Source organism: Poecilia reticulata, linkage group LG4 (genome assembly GCF_000633615.1).
Source record: "Poecilia reticulata strain Guanapo linkage group LG4, Guppy_female_1.0+MT, whole genome shotgun sequence".
In the NCBI taxonomy this organism is placed as follows: domain Eukaryota; kingdom Metazoa; phylum Chordata; class Actinopteri; order Cyprinodontiformes; family Poeciliidae; genus Poecilia; species Poecilia reticulata.
In genome coordinates this window covers 23,263,226-23,283,997 of record NC_024334.1, presented here as the reverse complement: position 1 = coordinate 23,283,997, position 20,772 = coordinate 23,263,226, and the positions used below count along the sequence as shown (strand labels likewise).

Sequence of the window (20,772 nt, the reverse complement as noted above, 5' to 3'; positions counted from 1 at the left end):
TATATATATATATCAAGATATAGATAGATATTTGGAGATCTTTAACTTCGTACGTCATGGCTTGGTAGATGGACTCCACTCCGTAACGCATGGCAAACTCATCTACTATTTCTTGTGGAGTTTCCTCAAAATAAACTTTCCAAGCATCATCCCCTTTTGCATCAGGAATCTTCACCACACCATTATTCTGGATATCTGTTACATAATGAAAGAGATTCTACAGAAAAAAAAATACAGAAACAAAGTAAATGAGAGGTGGAAGAAGAAAAACAATAAGAAACAAAGATGAAAATAGGAAATATATAGTACAGAGGTTTGAAATGAATGAAAAGTAATTCAATCAATTTTTTCACATCTCAGTGAGTCATCTCAGATTACAGAGGCGTAATTAGGTTTCGTACACATTAAACTGTATAGGTAGCATAGTGCAAGCTCTCAGTCCTTTATGTCTGTTGGTTATAATGTATGAAGCACCATGAAACTACATTAAGAGGCCAGCAGAAGCTGCTGTGCAGACCATAAAATGTTATACCACTGAAACACACTCAGGGTGAGTTTATGAGAACTTATGTGGAGCAACAAGTATGATCATATGTCATTTAAGGTTCACCTAATACAGTATTTCTCTATTTTCTGTCATGCCCCCCCTAAGGATCATAATTTTTTCGCGCCCCCCCTGCTCAGCGCCCTTCCCTCTCCAGAATTTAAATACCATGCTATTGCGAATCTGTTCATATTTAATAATTTATCAGCTTAAAACATTGTATGACCTTATTATCAAAACCGCTGTGTTTCCCAGCCATGAGTGTGAGAAAGGTCTACATCAGGGGTCTCCAAACTACGGCCCGCGGGCCGGGTCCGGCCCGCCTCCACATTTGGTCTGGCCCCCTGAACAATACCAGAGAGCATTCAGATATTTTATCATTTACCGTATTTTCCGGACTATGAGCCGTTTATATGTGGATTTTTCTTAAACCACCAGGGGGCTCTTTAGCAGGAAGTGAATCATTGGAAGTCTCGGTTACTTGGGTGCCAACATTGAACCCACAAGCAGCAAAATGAGTAAGAAACAGATCAGATGTCTTTGGAAAGTTTTTTTTCAAAGGGAAAAAGGCCCAGAGAAGAGACAGGAGAATGGATTTATCCCGGACCGGTAGGTGAGTCCCACATTACAAGCCCGCTCTGCGTAACATGCGGACCGGCTCCTAATAAGGCAATGAAGCTTCAAGCTGCTTTGCCACGTAGAGACCAAGCACGCTGTGCTCAAGCAACACACCTCGGGTGTTATTGTCGCTCATCACTCCCTGATGGGACCATCTTGTTGCAGAGAAACAAGCTCAGGGCTCCCGTTAGTCATTATTGTGAGTTAAAATTTTCCCGAAAGTAAAACGTTCATTTTTGTGCCGCTTCTGTATATTATTTAGAAGGGATATATAAACGTTACCATAGCGACCAGAGTCAGAGAGTTTGGGCAGTGGTCGTGAAGAGATGAGTAAAGCTTGTGAGTCTTAAGTCTGGTTTAGATGGCAAGATTTATGAATTGTCGGCCGATTCTCCAAACCTCTGTGACCACAGAGCGGATATAAGTACAACAGGTTCGATTGGTTTGTGTGTCCAAGGCAGAAGCAACACGAACCGATTCCACTCACGAACATCCCGATTCCAGAGGATAATTCAATAAAACCCCCAACATAGCGTGAATTTAAAATGATCAAACACGGATGACGATGTAGAAGCAATAGTGATAGTTTGTGGAGTCATCTTAAGAGATAAAAGACGTAACAAAAAGAAAAGGCGGTGGATGAGAGACGACGGGAGAAGCCGCTCTATTTGCTGCACTATGATTTGTAGGTGACTATGTTTTTTCATAGTTTTAATCCCTAGCCTCCTGAACTATACCTTTCTGAAGTTCGTCATGGCGCCTAAAATGATTAAGTGATGCAGTTAAAAGGATTAATAGCTTAAGTCATGCAGAACTGATCTGACCGTTTCCATAGCAACGATCAGAAGCAAGACATTCCCCCAGAACTACAGTGACTCGTTGTAGCTATGACCTCACATAGATCTATGTCATAGATGAAAGAACATCTGAGGTTCTAAATGCTTGGATCTCAAAACAGGAGGTCATTTCAAAGCAGTTCATTGACTCTTTGCAACGTGTTTGACCAAGATTTTAAGTATGGCGCAGGTTTTGTTGTCTCCCCTCACTTTCGGTGCTGCATATTTAATCAACACTGGAATGAGGAATATTTTTAACACACTGCTTCCAAGGATCACCTTTGATATAACTAGTCATAAGGACGACACGACTGAGTTCGATGAGTTCGATGACTATCTATTCAATCCTTCATCAACAAGGAATAAAACCATGGAGAACTCACAGCAAACTTTCCCGGCTGGGAAAGTTTGCACATTCGAGATAACCAGTCAGAAGAACGATACGACTCAGTACGATGAGTTCGATGACTATCTATTCAATCCTTCATCGACAAGGAATAAAACCACGGAAAATTCACAGCAAACTTTCCCGGCTGGGAAAGTTTGCTGTGAGACTGCTGAGTGTAAAAACTCAACTGCGCTATCAAAAGCGATTTTGGAAGACCTTACCCTAAAGAGATCTGTCCTTGAGGCTGAATTGGCCAAGTACAGAGAGCAAGCTTTGAAAAGTTTGATGCTTGAGAAGAGAAAGGACTCTGAAACCCTCACCTGTGTGCTACAGAGAAGAGCAAAAGAACAGAACATCTACGGTGTACGAAGACCTACTGACATAGGCTACRTAAAATATGAGCGAAAATATCCTGCATTATCTTAACTGACAGCTTGTTAAGATTTTTGCAAGGTGTTTGACAAAGGTTTTAAGTAACCTTTGTCAAACTTTCCAAGCAAACTTCCGGGAAAGTTTGCTGGCCTGATGGGCTCATCAGGCCATTGTGGGAGTTTACAAGACCCGACCCACGAAGAGAGATCTGGCCTCAAGAACGATTTGGCCATTCTCAAAGAAGAATCTTTATTACCAATTAGGAAATTGGTGATAAAAAAAAGACTTTCCCGGATGGGAAAGTTTGCTGGCCTGATGGGCTCATCAGGCCATTGTGGGAGTTTACAAGACCCGACCCACAAAGAGAGATCTGGCCTCAAGAACAATTTGGCCATTCTCAAACAAGAAACTTCCCCGGCTGGGGAAGTTGGTGATGCAAAAAAGACTACTGAGTGTAAAAACTCAACTTCTGAGCTAACAAAAGCAACATTGGAAGACCGTACCCAAAAGATATCTGTCCTTGGGAACGGTTTGGCCATTCTCAAAGAGTAAACTTCCCCGGCTGGGGAAGTTGGTGATGGAAAAAAGACTGCAGAGTGTAAAAACTCAACTTCTGCGCTAACAAAAGCAATTTTTGAAGATCGTACCCAAAAGAGATCTGGCTTAGAGAACGATTTGACCCATCTCAAAGAGATCAGCACACCTATCAGGGACTATGTGTGCTGGCCTATCATAATAATTATTAATTATAATAATTATGATAATAATAATAATAATAATAATAATAATAAACAACTTTATAACATAATATAAAGTTGTTTATAATAATTATTATTATTAGTAGTAATAATAACTAATAATAAAAATAATTGTTAATCAATATAATAAATAATAATAATGATCAAATTATTATTTATTATATTGAAAATTATTATCACTATTGATAATAATAGTATTAGCAATATAATAAAGTTATAATTTAACATTATGATTGCCATTGTTTTTAATAATAATAGCAGTCATAATATGAATATTAATATTTTAATCAATATACAATTATATAATAATTAATTATATAATTAATTATTATATAATAATTAATTATTTTACAATTATATTAATTATATATAATATAATTATATATAATTATATTATATAATTATATATAATATCATTATATATTATATATAATATCATTATATATTATATATAATAATGTTATAACTATTATATTTTAACAATATAATAGTTATTATATTGCTAAGTATTATACTAAAATTATTATTATAATTAATCATAATTATTGTTAATAACAATAATAATAAATCATTATCAATATAAAAAATCAGAATTAGTATTACTTATATTGATAATTATAATTAGTATTACTTATATTAATAATTATTATAGTTACTATTTCTAATGATAGTAAGATTATATAAAGTTATTAAAAATTACTGTTATTATTGCTATTGTTGTTTATAATAGTACTATTGTTATTAAAAAACAACAGCAATAACATTAAATTCTAATAACATAATTTAATATTATTATTAATTATATTATTCAATTATAATTTTCCCCCCATTTCATACTGTTTCTGAACTGTATGAAATTAAATTGAATTATAATAACACTGTTATTAATATTGTTATTATTGCTATTGTTTTTAGTAATTATAATAGTACTATTATGATTATTACAAAAGATAGCAATAAAAGCATTAAATTATAATAAAGTATTATTGCTATTGTTTTTAATAATCATAATAGTACTATTATTAGTACTATTGTTCTTATTATATGTAATACATATTAATAATAATACATATACTATTATATATTATATTATTATTTAATATTAATAGTATAATAATAGTGTTATTATGATTATTATTAATAATAATAATTATTATTATTATAGTATAATAGTGCTATAATTATTATAATAATAGTACTATTATTATATATAATAATAATAATAATAATAATAATAATAATAATAATAATAATAATAATAATATTATTATTATTATTAATAAAAAAGTTCTTTAACTTTATTAAAGAACAAGAAATTAATCAACAAAAAGTGTTGAATGAATGACCCAACACAATAATCTCAGTAATTATTGTTTCAACAGGGTGTTGCGCAATTCTGTACATTTCAGTTCCATTACCAAAATAACTAGCAGAGCAGGAGTTTAAAATTAACTAATCAACCACGGCTGTGTTCAGGGGAGCGCTAATTAATAATCGCAAMATAAATATCAAGGTTGAAAACCTAATATCGTAACGGACTGAATGTTATGTTTTTAACATAATCTCTGCTCGGGTCGAGGAGCTCCGCTCGTAGCGGTTCCCATGGCAACGGGTGTGCTTTAATGACAAAGGGAGAGAAAGAGTAAAAATGTGCAGTGGTTTTGAGTTGATCTCCTGTTCGATTTGTTTTACCTTTGTTTACCTTTGCCTTGGCGCATCACAGCCGCTGTAGTTTCTGAACGTTCAATAAACGAYAAATTTGGACTAATTACCTGCATATATACGTCATTCACGACAAACAYGGTAAATATGTTTCATTAAGTATTTAACAAACAAATGGCTTCTWCCGCGATAATTATGTGAAATGAAATTAATTGTCTAATAAAAAACTAGTTTGGTGCTCTCTGGCGTCTTGCTTTGAGCTCGCAAATTGTTCATGTCTTTACATACCACAGTTAGTCAAAGTTAGTTTCTTCAGTTYTCTCCGGCTCTGTGTCTCTGTCTCTAGGTCTTTAACACTGCAGCTGGATCACTAGTGAGAAACTTTCCTCCCACACCTTCCAATGGTGGGGATCATAACAGATTCAGTTTCAGACCCATGGTGACTCACTTCTCCACCAGTTCTTTGTCTCTCAGTCATCTCCAAACTTTTCTTTGTCCCAACACTTTTACTCAGATCAACTCTCTCTTATCTTGATTTTTGTCACCCTTTAATTCCTCTAGTTTTTCATCCTGTTCCTTGAAATATTTCTGTCCTTTTTTCAGTAGTTTGCAATTGAACAAACCAAGAAATGTCAGAAACAAAAACACACACATTTTTTTGGAAACTTTACTGATAAAGGGAATCTTTTCCAATGATTTTAAAGCATCTTATCCAGGTACGATGCAGATAAACAAGACCATATAGTCTTAAGGAATGAAAATCTGCTGAAACGTCACAAGTTGTTGTGTGGGAGAGAGTAAGGCAGACAGGTGGTTAAAATGCAGTAAAAAGAGGGATGTAGGTGAAAGACGTAGCTGGAGGCTGTAGGGAAGTGTTAAGTACGAGATAAAAGGGATGTTTGGTTTTGCGACAGTAAATATGAATCCTCACTTGGAAAAGTTAAAATTAGGTTTCTATGGTATTTTTAGAGAGAGGAAGTATGAGGAAATGACAGGAATAGTGAATACACTAAAAACATCTCAAGAGCTCATTATTGGACCAAAATAATCCACAGAAATGCAAAATCTCCAAAACGCTGATCATTTATTGACTGTTTTTTTTTTCAGTCAGAACATAAAAGTGTCGATCTTCGCTTTGTAGGAGAGGGACTAGTTTCTTTAGAGAAAATAATACTCCACAGAATTTTAATCCGGAAAAAATAACATGACCATTGCCATGTTATCTCTCTTATTGTAATCACAGGTTCCTAATCATATTTCAGATTATTTTAAGCTTTATAACTGCTCTCATTGGCTATGTCAAAGTTTTTGTACCATCTTGTAACCCTTTTCTTACTAACAAAGATCAGCATATGTGGGTCTTTCCTGAAGAGCATGTTCTGCTGTCTTTCCCGTTTTGAAGGGTTGCTAAAACTAATGTGCCTTGATATAATCTCCAGAAAACAAAAAGACAAGCACATCAACTTAAAAAAGAAAAGTATAAATTAAAAATTCTTCACTTGTGTTGAATTTAATATTTAATATATATTGTTGAAGGTACCATTGCACTTTTAACCAGTGTGATACTGGTGATTTTGTTTTTCCCCAACTGAATACATTTTCTCAATGTAAAGATTGAGTTTTCTTAATTTTTCAGTGTGAAATTTTGCTACAGCAATAGAAAAGTTGGGTTTTTTAAAGATAAGCATTACCTCATGCAGACAGGTGTACTGTACGTGATATGGAGCGACTGTTTCTTCTCCTTTAATTTCCACATTAATGCGCATTCGGATAGCCCCAGACACGGCTGATTTGTCCGTACGTTTGTCTGCAAAGTGCACAAAACATAAAGACCATCACTCAACTTCATCCTGAAATTTCTAAAACAGTGACATGCGGTCAGGGGAAGCAGGTGAGGCAGATCCTCACCTGTCATCATGAAAAAATAATATATAATAATAAAATCGTTATATTGCTATTTTCACCCTGTGGTTTGTACCTATTTTTTACTTACCTTAACCAATTCTGATTATTTTTTTCTTCAAAATCGCTGGATTTTCGTATTTTCCCATTCAAATGCTCGGAAGCGAAGCCGGTGAGGCAGCAGTGAGCTGAGCCTCACTTGGGATTACGCAACCTCTTGCTAACTGCACTGGCTGCCGTTCTATGGGAGCATGTTCGTCCTGTCTGTACGCCGGCAATAAAATGGCAAAAAAACATTTAATATATGGACTGATTTTCCATAATCTATCTTATGTCTAAAATTTACAGTGTTTTTTTGTCTCCAACTGTGTGTATCGTGTTTTGTGTGCGGAGGAGCGATGAGAAACAGCAGAGAACCGTCTTGAGGTGAGGCAGGCAGTTCTCTTGCCTCATGGCAGGGGGCGCTCATGATCCCAGACATTGTGACTGCACAACTGCGGAGTAAGACACGTGGAGCTAGCCATACAGTAAATAAGTAAAGTACAGCGACATATTTGTTTTCTTCTCTCTTCCGACGTCAAAATGAAAGACTACATTTCTACACTTAAACAGTTTTCTAAAGTGGATTTTCAATTGAAGCAGGAGATGATAACTAAAGAAAGACCAACACCGGAGCTGAAAGTTTTGCTTCGAGACAGTTTGACGAKWCTTWRRMKGARYRGAWAWKWTTGTGCAGAATTAGCGGTGCATGGATTTCATTGATAAGTAAAGGTAAGACAGCAATAAGATGTTCTTATTTAGTTTTTAATGAAATGTGCGTTTTGTGGGCTACAGTTTGTATGTCCAAGTAATTCAGTAAAGTAGAAGCGGTAGCTAATCTACTTTTTTTGGTGTTAAATCCTAAAACATGAAGTGGCATTGTTATCAGTTGCTATGGCAACGAGTCTGCTTGTAGCTTGGTGGATACAGAGCGAGAAAGTGCTTTCTAGCTCTTTCCCTTTGCTGTGGATCATATAACAAAATTAATACCTACATTTCTAAGTTTCACTGAGTTAACGCGGCTATGGATGACATGTAAAAGATGAGTCTTTTTGCCCCCCAGCGTTGTATGCCTGGGCGAAATTTCCGTACGTCCAATAACATGCATGGTGTCTATAATTGTAAGTTAGTGGCTCACCAGCATTGAACCTCACCGCACGTCACTGTTCTACAATTGTAACAATTAGGTGACCCTTGCAGCTTCTGCTTTGCAAGATAACCCAGAAACTGTGAAATCATTGCGCTTTAAGCAAGCAGGAACAAAAAAATAGAGCATACCAAGATTATACCAGACGTCCATCTCTCCACTCAGAGTGCGGACTTCAATGATGGTTTGACCGAGGAAGTCGTCCGACTCTCGCTTGAACTTTTGCTTCACACGAGACTTAATATCATCGTCTTCATCCCACACTCGCACCTTGATGCGGTCTGAGGAGTTGTGACATTCACTAGAAATGTGGAACAAGAGATTAAACTGCATGCATCAACAGTTCAGTGATATCATGGCTCATGCCGGACGACCTCCAAAGAAAAAATAAGACTAAAATAAACTTGAGATGGTTAAACCTGATTGATGCTGGAATTGATTATCATTGCAAATTATCATAAGCAAGTTACATGAAAGATATAATTTGGCTGCCTTTAGCAGATCTTAAATTTGAACTGAGACTTTGTATGATCTACCACTAAATACTTTCTGGTGACACAGTCTCAACCTGTCTAAAGAAATTTTTATGACTCACAAATTAAATGTTTCCTCCCAGACAGGGTTGAGGTTGCCATAGATAGTTTTGGTCCTCTTCTTGGTCTTCCCCACCTGGACAGTTACGTAGGGATCACTGGAACCAGTTTTATCCTTTGCTTGGAGACCCTGAGCACACAACACTGAACAAAAGGGAAGAAGCAATGCACTGTAACTGTGTGTGTACCTGGGTGTAAACAGTTGCCTCATCCTGGCACAAGGACGATTATTTGTCTCTTTTTACAGACCAACACGGCTGTCATCTCCTTTGACGGTGATACTGACCGTATTGGCCAGCTCCGTTCAAGGTGAGCTGAACATGACTTGCCCTCACCTGTGATGCAGATCTTGGCTGACCATTTAGAGGTGCCGTCGAGCACACTCTGCTTGATCTGCTTCATTTGGGTGACATGGGTGGACTTGATGACAGCAAACACTTCCTGGATGAGTTCAAAGATCTCTGGTTTGTTCCTCTCACGGATCTTCATGCGGTCTTTAAGAACCATGATGATGTTCTGGGTTCTGTCCTCGGCACCATGCTTGGAGCTCTTCTCTGCAGCTCCTGGTTGCAAAGACGGTCAAAAAGTTATGTCAGGGAAGGGATTAGAAATTATAAATGACATGAACTTGATTTCAAATAAAATGTGTTGACAGATCGGACAATAAATAAATGACACCATGAACAAAAGTTAATTACTGAGAAGCAACGTTTTCAATATCTAGGAAATTCATTTTCAGTTGATTTTAATCCGTCAAAGTGAGACGTTTGTGTGCGCAAATGAAAAAAACTATGATCTATTTCATGAATCAAAAGCAAACGGAGCTCTAAGCAATAAAAAGCTGAGCTAAAAACTGATGAAAAACAGAGAGCTAAATGACAAGGAAAGACAAACTGCCTTTAATATCTTTCACACAAAAAAGGAAACAGAAAAGGAGGAGGAGGACTATGTTTAATTATTGAACATAAGAAGAAATAAGTAAACTGTTAATAAATAGAAAACATAACATTATACACAATAAATATTTCACTGACACACAATCACTTCCGCAAAAAGTTTAGATTTAGGGTACTATTAATTTAGAAAAAAAAAGAAGAAAAAGTCATACGTCACACATAGAGGAATGAATGTCATTATTTTGGGCTTTTAAAGAAGTTTCTTCTGTGTCTAATTCATTGATGTATCCTCAAATGTTACCTAAATCACCATTAATTGACAAGTTGCTGGATACTTGTCCAATCTTCCTTAATGAACGTATTTAAGCTAAATTTAGACATGGTGGCTTACAGGGAAACTAAAAGCATTCTGACAGAAACCACAAGGCGTTTGGAGGCAGATTTTATAAGTTCTCTGGTTCTAACAAGAATCAAATTACTTGAACAGAAGCCAAAATAAGCAAACAACAATTTTTTAAGAGATAACAGTGTGGGTCTTTGCGACATGGGTCTCAAAAATTTGCCAGGAATTACTATGTTTAGTACGTGTAATATTTTAAACACAACACAAATAGCCGTGAATAAAATAGAAAACAAAACAAAACCAATCCGTGTAGATGTCAGTTTCAGTGAGAAAATGTTTTGATTAAAATTCACCCGTGAGCTAATACATGGCGCATGGGTGCCTATACTATCTGTCTTTATTCATTATGACAGTTTCAATCTTGCTAGGTTATTTCTGCACACTTGCGTTAAACCGTCATGTCACGCACAGTTTCTTCCTAACACTTCTCTTACTTTGTAGACAGTCAGCATTGAGCAGGTCCTGGCACTTCTCGTGGCATTTGACTCCACACTCAGTGCAGCGCATGCCTTGGCGAGCAATACCCCACAGCAGTCCTTCACACTCGTAGCAGTATGTTGGAGTGGTGGCTGTCCACACCTCGAAATTGTGCGGGGTGGTGCAAGAGATCGGGTATATGAGCGCCTGAAGGGTCTTCTTGTAGACATGACTCTTCTGCAGAATGAGCAGAAAATATTCGCTAAGAGTTTGATGCTCCACACTCAAGAGTGAGTTACTTTCATTAAAGTGTGTCGTTTGAATAAACTGGAAACAAACCAGTTCTTCGTTATGCAGGGTGCTGGACGTTAGGGCTGAGGTAATGCCAGCCTTCCTGGAGTTCTGGACCAAAGACTGAGTGAATGAGCAGAATGGAAATTAATAACTGTACTATACGTAATATAGCATATATGCCATACTCTTTATGTTATGCACATCTGTGAGCCCAAAAAACTAAATGTAATATGAGTAAAACTTCATATTATTTCTTTAATCGAATGGTAACACAAACATACACTTTTACAAACTAATTAAAATATTTTAATATGAAATAATACTCACCATTGCCTTTGGTTTAGGAAAAGAAAAGAAGGAAATATTTAACATTAGACACAGCAGGAAAAACTGATTTATTCAGACAGTGATAAAATACCTTAATATAACCAAAACCGTAACCTTAGTATTAGTGTTAATATTAGTGGTGGGATGTGATTAATCACATTTTATCAAATAACAAAATATGACCAGGTTTTTCAGTTCAGTTAGTAATATTTACCTTGATTTAGTGGAAACTGGGTAATGTAATGGTTATGGGTTGTTTTTTAGGGTACTATTTATTCAACCATACAGATCAAGATATAATTACATTCAAAATGTCTGCAAGTAAACCAGCAACTTTGTATGACATATTTTTCTAAGTTATACAAGTTCAGAAGTTGAATATTTCTATATTTTACATCAGAGAGTTTGTGTCATTTTGTTTTTCTTTTTTACTAATTTAAACAAAAGTTCAAATATAAGAATTGCTATGTTATTATTTAAGCAAATTAATAGTCATAGCCCCAGTTTAATGTTTTCAAATCAATCAGCAAAACAAACCAAAATGCAGCTTCGGTTACATGTGGAGATTCATAACTCTTGATGAAGCTGCTCTTGCAACCACAGCTGTTATTTGATAGCTGAATGTAATAATATTTACTGCTTATTCAGGCAGCACTCGTCCATCTCCAATTAATTACAGGAATCACTTTCACACAACAAAGGAGTGTGTGTGTGCGTGCATTTATATTTGTGTGAGACCATTAGGGGAGCATAACGCAGGTGTGGCAGCCTCCGTCTGCTTGTATCTGAGAGTACTGAATCTTATTAATAATTAAGAAAGTCACTGTTGGCAATTATTTACCTCCAGCGTTCTATGGAAAGGGAAGAAAAACTGCACAATAAGCTTATTGTGGCAATTAATTTGTGCAGAATTTCACAAAGGTTTTCACAGCTCTTTGAATGTTTCATATCTTGTCCTGTTACCATGAGAAACCTGAGTGTACTTTATCTGGATTTAATGTAACAGTCAAACATAAAGTAGCACATAATTGCTAAATACTAGGAAAATGATCAGTGGTTTTAAAAATTAGAAAGGTGTATTCTACGTGTTCATTCAGTCCTATATATTCTGACGGCCAAAAAACATTACAGTGCAACCAAATGCCTAATTAGTAAATAAGAGTTCACTAGAGCCGCTGCTTTTTTGGCATTCATTTGTGAAAAATACGTTTACATTTATGCATCATTTTGAATCCAATTTACATCTATGACGTAAAATACTAAAAATTACTGAAAATTTATGATTAAAGGTGTAAAAAAAATCTTTTAGGGTGTGAATATTTTTGTAAGGCATTCAGGTTTCTGTCTATACTCAGTTGTGTCACAAAGCAAATTAACAATTTAAAAATAAGATTAAATAAAGCCCTAAATATAATAAACTCGCACTTTATTTCTTGAAATGTATGTAAAGAGCAAGGTACGGAAATAAAATCCCACCCCTATCTATATAAGTATCACTCCCTACTTATATAGATCTAATGTGCTTTAAGAATGACTGTGCAATGGATTTACAAAGAAACATATCTCAGAAAAGGTTTATGTTTGTAACAGTCATATTAGCAGGGAGGTAGCGTCAGACAAGTATGCAGTCATATTTATCTAAAACTGGACAAAAAGTAAGAGACCTCTGTCTTGATGGCATACTCCCAATCTTTGCAGCTTAACCAATCAGACTTTAGTCAACATAAAATGTGCTTCATACTATTATAATAGTTGGACTGCAGGGGGTTAAAATACACACAGGAAGAAGAAGGGAAGGAGTTGACGAATACATAATGGGAATAAAAACAAGAGAGGGAGAGAGAGATAGAGAGATGGACTGGGTAGATGTAAGATACTTAGTCAAAAAACAGAAATGAGATTAGAGCAGAAACTAACCAGATCTCTGACCAGAGGCATTGCCTTCCTCTTTCTAAGGTCTGGCATGCTGTCAATGCTGTACAGAGCACCACCCATGCTGGAAAAAGAGACACAGCTTCATTTCAAATAGCATCTGTCAAAAATCTGGACACAACAAATCAATTACACAACTGGCTTGGCCTTTGTTTGACAAGTTATAGATTTTCAGCCATAATGTTGTCAGGTTCATAGTTACTTACCCTGCAGACAAAAGCAATGAGGCAATCCCAACATGTTCTCCTCGGGCCTGTGGAGAAAGATGAATAAAAAAAGCAAAGAAGACACAATGCTTGAAAAGCATTTAAAGCCTACAGAGAAATTAAAATGTTTTACTATTGTCAACAAATAAATAAAAGGAGGAGTTTTTTTCTTCAGACACAGAAATAGTCATACAGCTTAGTTGCACAAAACCTCTAAATTGTAGGTATAAGTAATTATACCTCACACACTAGACAAAAAATAAAAAGTATTTCAGACAGATACAACTGTAGGAATGATTACTTATGTAATCATTCCTACAGTTCAATGACATTCTTTGCCTGGTTACCTCTTCAAAAATAATGACATGTTATTGCACAGAAAAAGGTCTGCCTAAGATGCGTCCTGATTCCAGTTTTACAGGTTTGGAGGAGCTCATCATTATAGTCCTAAATATCTGTGAGTGCTGTGAGAGGAACACATGTGGCTACACCCACCTGACAGTCTTCTCCAGCCATGGGCAATCAGAACGGGCTACATGCAAATCGCTACGGGGATGGCAAACAACTGAAAAGAAAATAACGAAATGGCAAAAACAATACAAGGGGAAAACATAGACTAGGCTAACACAACACATAAGATTGCAATGGATAAAAAGCTGAAAAATAGGTGGCCAAAAAAATCAGTAAACATGTAAAATAGAACACTTCTTCAACATGCAGGGACTGATACAACATATAGTGATCAAATAATTGAATATTAAAGCACAGAAGCAACAGGGTAAACATACAGCAAAAAATAAATAAATCAATTCACAGACATTAACCTGGCAGGTATGCAAGCAGACACAACAATGCTACACTGAAACATGTGCGGTTTGTACCTCTTGTAGCTGCAGTCGTACTCTACTGAAAAGGCGAAGCCAGTTAGCTTTGGCTCTAGCAGGACCTGGCTCCATCATTTCTCTCTTTGGGAAGCTAAATTAAGGATTGAAAACAAATGCAGTAGAATCACACGTAGTGATAGCTAATAATATGTTAGTTAAAAGTGAATCAGAAAGTGTTTAACACAAGGGATTTACAGATTTGGTCAGACATTGACGTCAACTCAAAAATTTATGTTCACTTTCTTTAAAGTCAACACAGGGACAAATTATATATACAAGCCCAAATACATGTGTACAGGTCCACTGATACTTAAGTCTCTTAGTAAGATGCATCTCAAGCAAACTTCTGGAATAATTCTAGCTGGATATGCGACCACTCTCTAAACGAGAAATATTACTCGTAGATATTGTATTTTTGCTGTTTTCAGTGGATGTGAACCAAAAAAAAATGGCACTTTAAGAAAGCTTATACATTTTGAGTCTCCAACGAGATCAGCATAGAAAGACTTTACCTTGGAACAGGAGCTTCTTCTGTTGTCTCCTCAGGAGCAGGCTGCACAGTTTCTGCCACTGGGGGCTGATCAAGAGGATGAATGTCCTCCAGAGGGGTTTCAACTTTGGGCTCTGGCTCCAGGGGCTTGGTGTCCTGAGGTGGAACCTGGGTTGGGATGGTTGGGGAGGATGTTGTGACAGACATCTGTTGCTGTGATGGAGCAAAGGAAGCCTTGATGGAATCTGTAGCATAAGAGGGCAACACGCTGTCCTGTGAGACTGGAGGTAGTTCAAGAGCTGCACTGGGCGACTGGGTCTGATCCTGGGCAAGCCTCTGCTGATGCAAAGATGCTTGTTTCTCCAAAGGAGGCCTGGAGGAAGACAGGCCATCAGACGGTGGCATCAAGGTGGATGCAGAGCCTGATGGCACTGACGGACTGTAGGTTGGCTCCTTGTCTTGGCTTTGTTTGCCACCCAGTGGATACATGTCTTCATCTCTGTAGCGCATCTCTTCCTCATCTTGATAGTTATACTGCCCTTCCTCTGCGTAAATTTCACCTTCCTCTTCATCATACAGTGCGCCCTCTTCCCCTCCATCTTTGAGATAGCCTCCCTCATCACTGTAGACCCCTTGTTGGTCCTCCCCATCCCAGCCCGGGGAGTCTTCTTTGCCGTAGCTGACGGAGGAGTGGCAGGAGTGGTACGAGTCGTTTTCATCGTAGAACTCTGAACCTTGAAAGCTTTCACCGTCCTCTGGAGGAAACTCCTCACTAAGCTGAGAGCTTCCTCTGCTCAGCTCCGCTGATGAGGCATAGCGGCTGTCTGTGGGACTGACATGAGGGGGAGATAAAGACGTGTTAGATACGTACAACCCACACAGATTTGAAGTATAAATGACAGGGGATCCCCACAGCTGTGTGATTAGTTAGGTTGTCACAGTTAAGGAGCTTGTGCTGAGGCCAGGGAGGGAGACAGCTAATCAAAGACTAATGTAGCTTACAAACATATTAATACCCCTATTAATTTTTTTTCACATTTTATTACCTTGCAACCACACATTTCACTTCATTTTCTTGGAATTTTATGAGACAAGCCAACACAAAGTAGTGCATACTTGTGAAGAGGAAGAAGGAAAATTACTGAATGGAGTAAGGCAAAGTTAGTGAATACGTTCGAGGGAGCCCACATACTAGCTAACCTTAGCACCTAGGCTAACCTTAGCAGTTAAGCTAACCTTAGCACTTAAGCTAACCTTAGCATTTTATCAAATTTTTGCATATACTCTGTTTTTTGCACACTACATGGTGTAAGTCAATGTTAGTAACAAATAAAAGCTAAACTTACCTACTGAATAAAATAGGTTGGCCACTTTACTGAATAATCCTCACCTGGTTGTTAGATTTTTATTTTAAAAAACAACATGTTTGAATTTCCTCTCAAATCACAACTATGCATGTCTATTACATAAAATCTTGAAGTTTATGGCTGCAACCAGACAAAATGTGAGTTCAAGGGGCGTGAACAATTTTGCACTATAATTCCAACCAAATGTTTTTAATTAGTTATGCATCTTTTTCATAGCAAGATGCGTGTTTTAGTAGAGAAATAAAAGGTTTCAAGAGATGCTAATTCAAACATAAATTAAAGCAGAAAAAAATCTTCATACCAACCCATAACTGAATATAACACACCTCTCCAAAACTGAGGAGGAAAAAGCAATTAAACTTAGATCATTTATTTGTCTTTTGCAGATAAATATGTGAAAAACACGTATTTACAAAAATGGCTATTACTCACTGGGATAGCCCATGAGTCAGAGAGAGTTTGCAGAGACACAGGAAAACATCTTCTTAACCACACTGCAACAAACACGCACACTTCACTGTTTTGTCTATGTTTACAACAGTGGTCTTAGCTCAATAATGCACCATGCAAGAGCAATAATGGAGAGAACTATATAATGACTTTTGGGCTGTGAGCCAGAAGAAGTACACAGCAGTATGGATGAATGTTCACAGAAACCACCACAGCACTCCCTCTTTTCTCAGTTCATAACCTATCTTACAATCTCTCACATCCAGAATCACATAGTAACAAATTCCCCTTATTGCTAAGTCTAAATACATATTTAACCTCTTATTTTCTGAAAGAATAAAGATTAAACTACAAACTGAAGGGGAAAATAACATTTCTTGGCTTCTCTGTTAAGGTGCCATTATCAGAAATACAGCCTTTACTGCCTCACGAGTGGGATTTAAATGTGTATAATTACCAAGTGTGAAACAGCCAGGACAAGACAGGGCCCTTCCTCAAGTCTCACATACAGGGTGAGGCTGTAATAACAAGCTGTCATGACAACAGATGCGCACAGACTCTTGCAGGCGTTCCCAACGACTCCAACCAACAATTAATCCATCTGCCTCCAACTGCTGAAATATCAGACATGTCCACACATCATGTCAATCAATCATCCTCTTCCCACACACACAAAGAGAAGGCTGTACAGCTTTTCTATCCATAAACACAATGCATCATTGGTTGGATCTGAGAAGTTTTTTTTTTTTCTTTTACCAAGTGCACAATAAGGACATAAGCAGGAACAGTAGTCTTCTATAAAATTATATATAGAAAATACATATACAGTCTAGGATAAGAGCGCATGCATGCAAGCACATCGAGCGAGGAGGACGGGACAAGTCCACCACTGACGTCACAGCGAGACGGTGTCACAGGCCGGAGCAGGATGAGGAAGAGGAGGAGCACAAATTGCAGAGGAGGCACAGAGACCCACCTATCGGACAGAGAGTGCCTACTGTCTAGAGAATACTGACGACTGGTGCGCCGGCTCGACCCTGAGCCTGAGTCGATATCGCTGCGCCCGTTGGTGGCAGAGTCTAAACTATCATAGCGTCTGGTAGGAGGAGCGGGAAGGGAGGTGGGGAGGAGTGGAGAGGTGGAAAAGGAGCATCAGTATAGCTCAGTGCAAATCTTTCAGAGAAAGCTCGAACTTGTCTGAGCCGCTGGCCTGCCCGGTTAAGGAATGGTTCACAACATTAATTTAAAAGTAATTATTAGATGGAAACCCGAGGAGTTTTGAGTTGCTTTATCCGGCCATGATGTGCACAATTTATCTGTGATCCCACAAGCCTTACACTATTAATCTAAGACAGGTGTATTTCCAGGATTACTTGGAATTGTTTCCTTACTCTAACCTTAAAAACAACAACCTGAGTGGCAAAAGGAAGTTAAGTTTATGATTGTATTTATGAGATTTGTAAAGTATGACTACGTTTAAGAAAATATTTACATTATCTACGGCAGTGCAAAAGGAGTAACACCTCTGGAAACTTTCAGACAAATTGAGATATTTGGTCATTTATGATAATGTTAGTAGAATGTGATAACAGGAAGAAAAACTTGTTTAGTTTGTGAACCAATCCTTAAATATTTTGAAAGAAAAAAAAGAGACATTGCACTTGAAAATGAACTTCCCCTCCTAATTCTTGAAAAAAGGTAAAGATCTACAGTAGATTTAAGCCTTCCTGAGAAGAACTTCAGCTTTGATCCTCTGTTGCAATTGAGTTTTCTGCACCAGGCTGTCGAGAGGAAATCACATGGGGTTTCATTCATCCACACATGCATACAAAGATGCAGACGCACACACATGCATTCACACGATAAAAAAAATTATCACAAAGGCCCACTTCATACATGACCTGTATACAAGAACTCTGAGCCCCAGCATGCTTGTATACACTGAGGCCTGGGCTGTTCTCTAGAGGAGGAGAACACAGTGGGAGATGTTACCATGTACAACATTGAAACAAAACAAGGCCACAGAAGCTGGGTGGTCTCAGACGTCCGATCGGATTTGTTGATTAAGGAAGAACTTGTTTGAATTGGGAATTACTAATCTCAAAAGTCTGTTTTTTTGACCTTCTGCAGCCAAAAAGAAAAACTGAACAAAACAAAACAAAACAAAACCCACTACCTTTTTTAAAAATCCTAACCACCACGGTACATTATCTCTCCAGAGTACTAAGTAGACTTTGGTGTGTATTTATAGCATGCATGTTACCTCATGGTTCTGTGATCGTAGTCCAGCTCATGGTTGTCATCGCTGAAGGAGTGCCTGTAGTGCTGATGCCGCATTGGGTACTGGTGCATGGAAGCATTGGGCTGGGAGGTGGTGTAGAAGGGAGGCGGGATGCTGTTACTGGTCTCGCTGCGGTAGTCACTGTCCCTGTCATCAACGGCGCTGTCTGGGTCCTCGTCTGTTCACACAACACAGTGGGAGACGAGACAAAGCTGGGTTGTGAGGCTTGGAGAGATCAGAAATTGTTGCCAGCAATGTTGTTGCTTGCTAAACTTGACATTAATAACAACAAGGATATGTAAAGCATTATGTTAGTTAATAATCTGTAAAGGGTGAGCGAGCAAAATAATGAAGAATTTTGAAAGACTTGAATAATGCGAGATTGAAACCTTCTGTAAAGGTTAGTGCCTTAGATGTCTACATAAAGAGGTGGGGCGAACCTCTATGTGGATAATCAAGGATTTGTTAGTTTAAAAATATATCAGATAATGACCCAGTATAAATATCTCTCTCTATGTTTTTATGCCTAAGTTTAACAAATGACCCTGAAATCAGACTATTGGAAAATTATAGAACATACCTGAAAAGCTAAGTGAACATGGCCCCACTTTGTCTGATAAGAGAGTGGTCAAATATCTAGCCAGAGTTAAGCTAGAATCACATTAATTATTTAAAAATGAATGTAGTTGAGGAGCAACTTTAATCCAAATATTAGTTGGAGCATATGTATATATTTGAGTCTGTATGTGCAATTTTACACCCCATCTAAACTAAAGAAAAGTCACATTAAATGTAAACTTGTACTCCAAATACTTTTTTTTTTAATGCACTGAAAAATCAAATTCTACACAAGTATCTCTTTAATTATCTTCTTCTGACTATTATTATTCCTACTGCCTCCTAAACATAAGCCCGGGTGAGGAACTCATGATTCTTTACTGAAATTAATTAGATATATCTAATGATTTACTCAAAATATTTTAACATGAGCTGGAGCAAAGTTCAAAACAGGAAATCCATTTTCATGCACTTACGGTCTCAGAGGAAAACTGCACTGGGAGATCATCACACTGAGATGTGGACAATAAATACAGTTGCACAAGCCATTAGCAGAAGTGCATGACAGAAACTTACTCTGCTGGTCTCCCCACAGACTCCAATTACCTGCACAGAAAGAAATTGTTAACTTTGCGGATATAATTCAAACACATTAAAAATCCACCAACAAAGCTAACTAAACATGAAGGTCTGCAACCCTGAGAAATAATCATCTTATGGTGCAAATCTGTTAGATGAGAAGTTATGAAAGAGGTGACTGGGTGCATGTCTTTGTATGAGCAGAAAAAAAAACAGACAAGGCCATTCTAGCAGCTTATATAAACACTGACTTTTTAAAAGTAGCTGCCCTTGACGCTTCAAAGTATCTACGAGCAAAAAACACATATATGCTGTTATCATTCACACAAACACAAGCTCCATTTGAATAAAGAAAGAAACGCAATTGTAAGCGGACTTGAACTGCATACACTTCTCCACCTGCTCCCCATGTCATCATCACTAGACACAGAGATAGACAGCAAAAGCGTGTGTCGGACACGCAGCATATGTCAACTCAATTTCATCACACATTTATCCCCTTTAAGTCATTCTGGAGCTCAGGCAGGCATGCATTTATGATTAGTCACATCGGTTTTTCCTTTGCTTTCCTCCCCCATCTTCTGTTGAATCTAATAGCTTCATTTCTACTTTCTGCTTAGTCTTTTTTTCTCAATGAGTCAAGGCAACAGAGCAGAGGGAGCGGGTAGAGTGGAAAACAGGAGGCACAAAAAGGACACAGCAGGTGACGGCACAGAGGGAGGTGAATGCAGAAGACACCGGTGACACTCACAGCACTGTGTGGAGGGGGCATGGAGTGATTGCTCTTGTTCTTCTTGGTAGGCATACTGACGTTGAAAGAGAAGCAGTG

General features: G+C 37.5%; 1 protein-coding gene across 6 annotated transcripts in view; it reads right to left on the bottom strand.

Moving 5' to 3' along the window:
* Positions 1 to 20,772, bottom strand: part of unc13a (unc-13 homolog A (C. elegans)) — a 52,221-nt gene that overhangs the window by 22,581 nt on the left and 8,868 nt on the right. For 4 of the 6 annotated variants that reach the window (XM_008407155.2, XM_008407156.2, XM_008407159.2 and 1 more), the window contains exons 7-22: positions 20,695 to 20,749; positions 19,941 to 19,970; positions 18,789 to 18,984; positions 17,502 to 17,621; positions 14,731 to 15,540; positions 14,216 to 14,309; positions 13,335 to 13,381; positions 13,114 to 13,192; positions 11,197 to 11,202; positions 10,915 to 10,989; positions 10,593 to 10,812; positions 9,195 to 9,422; positions 8,862 to 9,003; positions 8,398 to 8,567; positions 6,870 to 6,985; positions 54 to 217 (exon numbers count right to left, since the gene is read on the bottom strand). In XM_008407155.2, coding sequence (XP_008405377.1) covers positions 54 to 217; positions 6,870 to 6,985; positions 8,398 to 8,567; positions 8,862 to 9,003; positions 9,195 to 9,422; positions 10,593 to 10,812; positions 10,915 to 10,989; positions 11,197 to 11,202; positions 13,114 to 13,192; positions 13,335 to 13,381; positions 14,216 to 14,309; positions 14,731 to 15,540; positions 17,502 to 17,621; positions 18,789 to 18,984; positions 19,941 to 19,970; positions 20,695 to 20,749 — 2,552 coding nt within the window. The remainder of the gene's footprint in view (positions 1 to 53; positions 218 to 6,869; positions 6,986 to 8,397; positions 8,568 to 8,861; positions 9,004 to 9,194; positions 9,423 to 10,592; positions 10,813 to 10,914; positions 10,990 to 11,196; positions 11,203 to 13,113; positions 13,193 to 13,334; positions 13,382 to 14,215; positions 14,310 to 14,730; positions 15,541 to 17,501; positions 17,622 to 18,788; positions 18,985 to 19,940; positions 19,971 to 20,694; positions 20,750 to 20,772) is intronic. The other 2 variants (XM_008407161.2, XM_008407162.2) reach the window with 1 other exon arrangement.